Source organism: Motacilla alba, chromosome 6, assembly GCF_015832195.1.
Source record: "Motacilla alba alba isolate MOTALB_02 chromosome 6, Motacilla_alba_V1.0_pri, whole genome shotgun sequence".
In the NCBI taxonomy this organism is placed as follows: domain Eukaryota; kingdom Metazoa; phylum Chordata; class Aves; order Passeriformes; family Motacillidae; genus Motacilla; species Motacilla alba.
This window is the reverse complement of record NC_052021.1, coordinates 23011946-23021316: the sequence shown is the minus strand read 5'-3', so window position 1 is coordinate 23021316 and position 9371 is coordinate 23011946. Positions and strand designations below refer to the sequence as shown.

General features: G+C 56.3%; 1 protein-coding gene across 1 annotated transcript; it reads right to left on the bottom strand.

Moving 5' to 3' along the window:
- Positions 1–290: 290 nt before the first annotated feature.
- On the bottom strand, positions 291–3195 carry LBX1 (ladybird homeobox 1). The gene is made up of 2 exons (XM_038140775.1): positions 2161–3195; positions 291–1841 (listed from the first exon to the last, which is right to left on the bottom strand). The coding sequence occupies exons 1-2, from the start codon at positions 2483–2485 to the stop codon at positions 1339–1341; spliced, it is 828 nt and encodes a 275-aa protein (XP_037996703.1). The 5' UTR covers positions 2486–3195; the 3' UTR covers positions 291–1338.
- Positions 3196–9371: the final 6176 nt, after the last annotated feature.

Sequence of the window (9371 nt, the reverse complement as noted above, 5' to 3'; positions counted from 1 at the left end):
TCCCCCGCGCCCGGGAAGCGCTGGCCGCCCCTCCGGCCTTATCGATGCTCCGCGTTCTTCCCCTGCTAAACTCTGCCTGGCATTAAACTCAGGAAAAAAAAAAAAAACCCTAAATAATAATATTGGTTTAGCTCGTGCGCTCCTTTCCCGTCATTTTTCTCGCAGGTACTGCTCTCAGAGTAACTTCAAATGCAAACGGGATGGGAGATTCCTGCGGGGGAAAAGTCTGGTGTAGCCTCGGACCGGAGGGGTGTTTTTTCGGTCACAAATGAAGTACGTTAAAAAGTATATTAAAATGGTAAAGATTTTATTGTATCGGAAAAAGAAGAGCTATCTGTACAATTCTAAGAGACAGTAAATAAAGCGACATTGTCCCTATCGGAACTTAAATAGCAGGCCTTTTAAAATTTGTACAATTCAAACAAAACCAGGTCTTAAATCTGTACACTTTTTTTTTTTAATTTATAGTGTAATATTTAAATGTATTGATTTTGGGATTTGTCCTTTTTTATTTCCATAGCATGCAAAAATTCTAAAAAGAGTAAAAAATAATTCTAGGATTTTTTTTATTTTTCCTTTTTTTTTTGTTACCACCTTCATATCAAAAATACGAAAGGCAGCTTTTTAATAAAAGCACAACAATAGCAGAAAATGGTAAAAATAGCTTTTAATTGGTAAAATGAGGCAGAAATTGCATTGGAGACAAATCTCTATGCTCTAGGAATAAAAGAAAGTATATATTTTTCAACTTGCATTATCACCCAGCCCCAAGTTCCCAAGACTGCGAAAGAAAAAAATATTTTTAAAAGGAAAAAAATTTGTTCGTGCACATCTGAAACATGCAAGGAAAGGAAAGCGGCTAATTTTTTGCTGTTGCCGTTTGAAGCCTAACTTAAATTTTCTCTAAAGTGGTTTGTTTCGGAAGTCTTTGAAAACAACTGCTTTCCCAAACATCTGTTGGAAGCCAGGTTTATTCCAAGGTTACGCGTCTCCCTTATAGATAAAATAATCATCACTGATAGCTATTAGAAAAAAATAATAATCAAAACCTCAAAAAGAAGGGGGAAGGAAAAAAATTCCAATATATAAGTTTAAATATTTATACAGAAGCCGTCCGTAATTGCACCGTTCCGAAGATGTGGCAGGCGGAGGGATATCGACTCTACCCTAAATTCATCGGGGGTGTGTGTCTGTGGTGGGGTGCTATTGCTTATTGCTCCGACCGAGGGGAGCAGCCGCCCCGCCGCGCTGCCGGGGCCGGGATGGGGGGCCGAGGGTGCCGGTTTGGAGCTGTCGGGATGGGGGGGGAGGGACATGGGGGGGGACGCCGGCCGCCCCTCAGTCATCCACGTCGATCTCCACGTCCTCCTCCTCCTCTTCCTCCTCCTCCTCGCTGTCCCGGCGGCTGCGGGGCCGCTCCGTGGGGGGCGAGGCGGGGCGGGGCGGCGGCGGAGCGCCGGGCTCCCGGGCGGCGGCGGGGGGCGGCGGCGGGGACCCGGGCCGCGCCTTGCCCCTTCCCTCGGCGCTGGGCTCCAGCTCGGCCAAGGCCACGATGTCCACGGCGGGGTTGGGGCCCAGCTTTTTGGCCGATTCCACGTCGGCCTTCATCTCCTCCAGGTCTCTCTTGAGCTTGGCGCGGCGGTTCTGGAACCAGGTGATGACCTGGGCGTTGGTGAGCCCCAGCTGCTGGGCGATCTGGTCTCGGTCCGCCGGCGACAGGTATTTTTGGTAGAGGAACCGCTTCTCCAGCTCGTAGATCTGGTGGTTGGTGAAGGCCGTCCGCGACTTCCGACGCTTCTTCGGCGTTTGCCGCTGCCCGAAGATGGTCATCCCGTCCCGGCCTGCCGACGAGCCGCCAGATTGTCCCCGCTTTCCCGTGTCCACCCCGACCCGAGCCCCCGGACCCCACACCCCTGCCCCGTCGGTATCTGGAGGGAGCGGGGCAGAGCCCTCTCTCCCGCACCCCGAGGGCCGCGGGGGAGGATGCTGCCGGGTACCGGCCGGGTACGGGCCGCCCAGAGACCCCCATCCCACCCCATGCGACACCCTGGGAGATGGCGGGGGACGAGGAGAGAAGGAAAAGCGTGGGGAAGGAAGGCCGTGGGGAGGAGCGGGTACCCACCCGTTGGAGGACCCCCCCCTACTCTGAGAGGGGCTTACCTTCGGCCGCCTGCAGCACGCTGACTTCCAGCCCCTTGAAGGTCTTGCTGGCCAGCTCTTCCAGGGCGCAGAGGGGCGAGGTCTGGGAGAGCAGCGCCCGGCCGGAGAGGGGCAGCCCGGCCGGGGGGTGCTTCTCGGCGGCGGAGAGGAGGTGGGCCGTTCCGCAGAGGGTGTAACTCCTCCGCACAGAGGGCTTGTTGAGGATGTCCTCGATGCTGAAGGGGGTGAGGGGCTTGTTGGAGTTGGCCGGCGGTGGGAGGTGATCCAAGGGGCTCCGCCGCCGTTCTTCCCCCGAGGAGGGCTTGGGCTCTTCTTTGGAAGTCATGGTGGGGCTGGGCTGCGCGGGGCTGCCTTCCCCACCCGCGACGGGGATGCGCTGCCGCGGGGAGAAGCCCCCGGCGGGACCGCGGGGTGACGGCGGAGAAGACAGCGAGCAAAAGTTGAAGCCCACCTCCAACTCCGGCGGAGGAGCCCCGGGTCCTCCCGGGGAGAGCCACGTCGGGTGGCGGGCCGGGCGGGCAGGGCGGCGGGCGGGCGCGGAGTGGAGCAGAGCTGCCGTCGGTCCCTCGCCGAGAGGTGGTCCTGCCGTACCTCTTGTCCCAGGGTTTTGGGTCGGAGATTTCCCCCCCTCCTGTCTGTCTCCTCTCTCTCTCTCTCTCTCTCTCTCTCTCTCTCTCTCTCTCTCTCTCTCTCTCTTTCCCTCTCTCTCTCCCTGTCTCTCCTCTTTCTTTCTCTTTCTAGCTGCTATTTTAAGAAACACCCCAAATCACAGCACTTTCCCTGCCCCCCCACCTTTAGCTAATACCCACCCCAAATTTTTTTTTTAAAAATAATTTTTAAAAAAAGAAAGAGAAAAAGAAAAAGCAGACTTCGTCGAGGGGAAGAGCAGCCCTCGCACCGAGACCTCGGACCAGGGGGAAAGGAGCGAGAAGAGATGGGGTAATTGACTATTGCTAACAAGTTATTGTTGATTGGGAGGTAATCAATTATCTTCAATGACACTTTTCGCCCTCTCTCTCTCTCTCTTTCTCTCTCTCTCTCTCTCTGTCCAATGCAGGCTTTTGCAAGTTCGGAGACCCATTAATTAGGAGGCGGTATGGAGGTGGAGCCCAGTTGAATTATAATGCTGAATGCACTTGTCATATTCTGGCCCTGCTATTTGTTTGGACATATATATTTTTAAATTACATTACAAACCAGCCTTTATTGCATCAGGATAATACAGTATAGTGAAAAATAATAATAAGCGAAAACAAAACAAACCGAAAAATATCCGGCTGTATCTTTTTTTTCTTCCCCCCGAGATTTTTTTTGTTTGTTTTCTTTCTATTTCTCCTTCCTGTTAATTTCTGCTGCCAGGTTATTCAAAATGTCTCTGTCCAGCTCTACCTAGAGCTGTCTGATTTTTTTTTTTTTTTTTTAATGAGGGGAAGAAGGGGAGAGCCTGGTTCCAGGTAAGGCAGATCTTTCCTTTCCAATAAAACCCGAAGGTTTCCGCCGAATTTGTCGTGCTCCTCTTTCCCAGCGCCCTGTGTCGGAGTGTGCTGCGGGGGCCGGGGTGGGAGCAGGGCCCCCCGGTGTCGGGAGAGCCCACGGAAGGGTTGCGTGGCGGGCTGCGGGCTGGGAGGGCTCCCGAGATGTCGGCGGCTTCTTGGGCTCCGGCGGCCCGGGTGGTCCCGGCCGGGAGCAGCGCGGGGGAAAAAAGTCGGGGAGGGCCGGTTTCTAGCCCGAGTCCTTTTGCTACGAGCCCACGGGTGGCTCTGGAGAGTGGTAGGGGTGGCGGGGGTTGCTGTGTCCCCCACTCTCGGGGAACCCGGTCCGGCACGGCTCTCCGCGGGGCTAGACCCGCTCCTTAGTATTTCAACGCGGATCACCATCCCGCTTCTGTCTCGCGGTTCCACAGGGACGGAGACAAAGCCCAGAGCCGGGGTGAACAGCTTGGCCCCCACTGCGGGCGTGAACGCTCCCCCACGGTCCCCGGGGGGACCTCGGCCGGGACACGAGCTGCGGCCCGGGCTGGGGCTGGAGGGGATGGACGGTGGCTGGAGAGGCAGTGGGTCAGGAAGAGAGACAGGGGCTTGGACTGGGCCCCAACTTTCCCTCCTCACCTTGAGGGCCAAGAGGAGGACGGCTGGCAGCTCCCAGGCCGCTAGGTACCAAACAAGCACAAAAGAAGCAAATGGCTCCTCTCCTTAAAGCGCCCTCTTCCCATTTTTTATAGCTCTCTGGGAGTCTCTTTATGCAGTGACCTATTTTTAAAGGCCTATATTGGGTTATTCATCATATCAAATACTGCGAGGAGATGGGGGGGAGCCGGTCGGGGGGGAGCGAATTACACTGATTCTAAATCGCCCGGCTTCTTTGCTTTGCTAGGTGGATTATTTGCTTCGCTTTGCTTGGGTTTTATGAAGTGATTTAAACATATTTTAACCAATTAGAGACTTTCCTCCTCTCCCTTGTGTCCCCTCGCATTGTTTTCCAGCGTGTCGTTTTATGTCAGGATCCAGGTTTTATTGAGAACTCAGCCGGGGTGCTGGTGTTATAATTACAGAAATAAGATTAAAAAAAAAATAAAAGGGAGGGGGAAAAAACGAAAGAAAAATAGCCTCGTTGCTGAGTGCGAGTTTGGGCGGGCTGGCGGGCGTACGGGATGCTCTGAGGCTCAGCCGGTTGCCGGCTGCAACCTTTCCCGAAGAGCGGAGTGCGGACAAGGGAGCAACTTACCCCCCCCCCCCCCCCCCCCCCGAGCACAGCCCGTTTCGTTCAGGGTACGGGCAAAAGTAAAGTGCTTCAGACACAGCGAAATCCTGCAAACCGTTTTGGATCCCCCGTTGTCCCCCCAGCCTGCGTCTCCCCTCTCTTCCTAAGCGGGAGGACAGGGCTTTCAAAGCACCCTCCTTTTTCTTTGCTTTTGGCTCCCTAATAGGGGCAGAGCCCGGGGGGGGGACGGACAGCAGCCTCAGTACAGACTTCCCGACACAGAGGGACCATTCCTCGTTTGCCTCGGCCGCTGCCTGGTAGGGGATAGCCGGGTTCATGTTTTGCACGAATAGCACAGCCCGGTGGCTCCAGGCCTGCCGCCTGCCCTTGTGCCTGGCGTCCCTCTCCACATATCACCTCACTGAAAAATGGGTGGTTGAGAAGGAGTCCCCGAGTCCCCCGGCTCTCGGTGGTTGTCCCGGCGGGCTCCGACCGAGACCTCTCCGCTGTGCTCTCGGCTGCCCGGTGCGGCCTTTGGCGGATTTGGGTTCGTTTGTCCTGTGCTTACTTTTCCTTCCCAACCGCTGCATCTCCCTCCTCGCAAACGACTCCCTCTCTGCGCACCGGGGGTGGGCTGGGCTGCCCCCAGCCCGGCTTCGTGGGAGAGCCCTTCATCTCCCCTCCTCATCCTTCGGACTTTAATTATTTTAACTTTCTTTTTTGGCAGCCCGTTTGACACCCAACCCCGAATTAGGGACCCTCAGTGCCCCCCGGCGTGTCCCATTGCATCTCACTGTCCTCGGAGGGCCTCTGAGAGCAAGGGAGCCCCGGGGACAGCCGGGGGCCTGCTCCAGCCACCGCCACGGAACTTCGCATCCCGCCGGGCTCTTCTGCCTGTCCCGCCGGGACGCAGCTGCTAGTGGTGTGTCCCAGCTTTGAGGTCGTTTGGGGAAAAACACCTTCATCCAATGCGCTCCAGCACCATCCCTCCCCCCGGCTTCTGCCTGCTACAGCCCCTCTGAGTGGGACCTGGAACTGACCTACTCCTGGGGCAGGCAGAAGTTTGAGTCGGGTGCCCGATCGAGAGACGGGGACAAGTAGGGCTGAGGGGCACAGCGGGTCCTGGATGTACCCGGGGATGGATAAGGGCTTCCTCCCAAACCTTTGGGGAAGTGTCGGTCTGGGTCCCTGCCTTCCATCGTGGAAGAAAAGCGAATAAAGCTGCGGCGTTTCCTCCTCACAGAGGAGAAAACTGCCGCCGAAACCAAAACTCCTCGTGAATGGGGACAAACGCAAAAAAAAAAAAAACCAACAAACAACAAAACAACAAAAAACAAAAAACAAAAACAAACCAAACAAAAAAAAAAAAAAAAGAAAAGAAAAAAGAAAACAAAACCAAAAAACAGGCTACCAATAGCATCTTTGGAAGCCTCTCCTCTTGCCGTCTCCAGAACCGTATTTCGGGGTGTGGGCATAGCTGCCCTTCCCGGAACAGTCCCGGGCCCGGCGGGCAGCAGCAGGACGCTCCCGGGGCTGCCCCGCTCTGGCTGTGTGCGGTCCGCTCCTGTCCAGGAAAATGTCACAGGAATATAATTAAAGCAGGCGGCATATATCATTCAAGTGTTGATCACCAAAGTAACTGCGTACAAATGACACCTCCTTTCCCGGCATAGCTGAGCCGTGCATGGCTCCCAGCTATGTCTGCCCAGTTTAAGTGGTCTAAACACGTTACCACTGCCTGTTAGCAGCGGGGAGAGGAGCAAAACTCCGTGCCCTCGAGCTGGTAGCTAGTCTTGGCACAACATCTCTCAAAGGCCGGAAGGGCGAGCCGGGAACCTAAGAAATAACTGTTTTAGTCTTCAAGCACCCCTCCAAATTTGGGGCCGCGAGTGCCGAGGGGCGGAGAGGCCCCGATGGGACTCGCGGTGAAGGACGAAGAGCCACGGCGGGGTCTGTGGTCCCTGTCCCAGTTCACTCCTGAAAAACGGCCGGTAAAAGGTACCTACAGGTATCCCCTGATGCTGCCGCCGCCGGGCACTGCACGGCGTTGCTCTCTTCGGAAAACAACCGTCCCGAGCTGGGCGTCCGTCGGCTCCCAGCTGTGATGGGGAGGGGGCACCGGGGTACCGGGGAACGCTGTGGGGTTGGGGAGAAGTTCCCCAGCAGAGCCCATTTCTGGAGCTCGTTGTACAGTTATCGGTCGATCCTTCCTTCCATCGCAACCACCTCCTTACAGGGGAAGAAACTTCTCTGCACCAAAAATAAATGTGACCCGAGTGCTCGCATCCGGCCTAGGAGCAGGGGTCAGGGGCACCGCGCCCGGCCCGACCCGGCTGGGACACCCTGGCCCCGCGGAGTCCCGAACTTTGCCCGGCAGAGAAAGATGGAGAAGTCGTCGTTCCCTCTGAGGTCTTCGGCTGCGGGGCCGGGACCTGAACGGAGCCGACCAGGGACGAAACCCGCGGCTCCAGAAACCCAACCAGAAGAGGGATGCGAGGAGCAGCCCCCCTCGGGCGGACGGGCCGTGCGGTGCCCAGCTCCCCGACTTCACCTGGGGATTTTCGTTTGCAAACCGGCTCTCGGGGCGACTCAGCGGCGCCGAGATCAGCCGAGCTGCAGGGTCCGTGCACTTTCTGCCCACCCCTGGGACCGATTTGTTTCCCTCCCGCAAAGTCCCCGCATAGTGGAGCTGGCACGGCAGTGCTCGCACCGCTCTCGCCGTCTCTCTGTGGGGCCAGGAGAGGGGGCAGGGGGAAGCCCCAGTTTGGGCAAGTCCCTGGCCTGGTGTAAGCAGGCACGGTCTCGGGCTGGTGTAAAGGAAATAGGGGAACCCGTCTTCCTCACAAGCTGTTTTAGAGCACAAATGGAAAGGAACGACCGGGGTGGATCTACAACTCCAGCTACCTCATCAACCTGCCGGGGTCCCAGGGAGCATTTCCTATAGCGGGGGAGGCCCCATCCCTAATGTCCAGAACCAGTACGTTGTCACTCCTCTTAGCACAGCCGGCGATCCTCTCGTCCCACCACTCCTGGTGAACCTGGTGAATTTTAAGGATTCCCTGGGTGTAATTTGGGGCTCTTTAGCCCCAGTCTGCGCTGATGGCTCCCCAGCCAGATCCCCGGGTTTCCCCTGGGAACAGAGGCTCCAGTAGCCGTTCCAGGGGTTCCCATGAGAGGCGGGCCAACAGAAGCGTCTGAACGTATTCAGTTTTTTACATTCCAGTATTTCATCTTCTAGTCCAAGAAGTCCAGTAGGACTCAAGCTTCCTGGGAAAAACAGTCGGGACGTGTCTGTCCCAGCTCGAGGCAAGGCGAGAGCTTGATTTTTATCAATTCATAGTTTTAAAATTCCCTAAATACTCTGATAAATGCCATCCGCACAACGCCTCTGGAGGGCAGGGAGGTGGGACCGAGACTGTCGGGGGCATTTCAGGCCTCCTGGCCGTGTCAGGGTCTGTGGATGACAGAGATTTAGCGACTCTCGGACCCTCCCTGCCTCGTCCTCGTTCTGGGAGAGGCAAGGCCGGGCCGTAGGGCAAGCGGGGAAGACCCTTCAGAGGGGATCAGCGCAACCCCGGCCTGTTCAGAACCTGTCGGTCCCCTGGGCCACTTTCGTTTTGGGACGGGGAGCAGTCACCGCCTTCTCTCCAGTCCCCCTCAGTTCCAGAGAAGAGGCTGGAAGAGGGGAAGGGTTGGCCGCGGAGCTGACCCTGGGACGGCGGAGCTGGGCGCTTGGGAGGCGGGGGCAGACGGCGCCCGGGCCGTGCAGCTGCGCCCGGAGGCGGCTGGAAATAGCGCACAGCGCTGGCTTTCCCGGTCACCTCTGGGCCCAGCGGGGCTGGTGTGGGAGTGTCGAGACCCCAGGTGATGCCCGTCTCACCCCGGTCCCGGATATCCCTCTCTTCCCCCGGGAGAGAAGCCGCGGAGGGTCTGCCGCAAGACTTCTCCCTGACCCGCAACTGCGCTCCGGACTCGGGGCTCCACAAAACTTTGGTTGGTTGGTCGGCCGGCGGGGGGACAAACGACACGGCCACCCAGGACTGTGACAGCCGAGCCGCGCTGGCTCCTTCGAGACCTGTAATATCTCTGCCGCTCTCGGCACGCGTGAATAATTCACCAGGCTGCCAAATGCAAGTAACGTTTGTGCCAGCTATGAAAGAGCTGGGGAGGCGAAGGCTTATTTTTGGGGGGCAGGAGGAGGTGTGGGGAATCAATTGAAACTTAATAAAGGGAGTGGGGGGGGACAATGGTGGAAATAAGGCAGGCAACTTCTTCTAATAACAACTTGGTGTTAATAATTCAGGAGCAGTCATTGGATTATAGCGCAATATCCGAAGTACACGTTGCCGGCACTGTGCGGGTGGATAATGTAATCGGAGCTCATTTTGCCTTCCAATAAATTACAGCAGCAAAAGTTTCCTGTTAAAACAGTTATTTGTATTTCTTTTTTGAGGGTGATTCCTCTTCCAACTACTGCAGTAAGACAATTAATTAAAAACTAATATATCCAT

What these genes read in the sequence shown, in the direction of transcription:
- LBX1 (XM_038140775.1), bottom strand. Translation starts at nt 2,485, where the DNA reads ATGACTTCCAAAGAAGAGCCCAAGCCCTCCTCGGGGGAAGAACGGCGG. An exon ending in CGTGCTGCAGGCGGCCGAAG is followed by an intron (nt 1,842 to 2,160) that starts GTAAGCCCCTCT and finishes GCTCGTCGGCAG; the next exon opens with GCCGGGACGGGATGACCATC.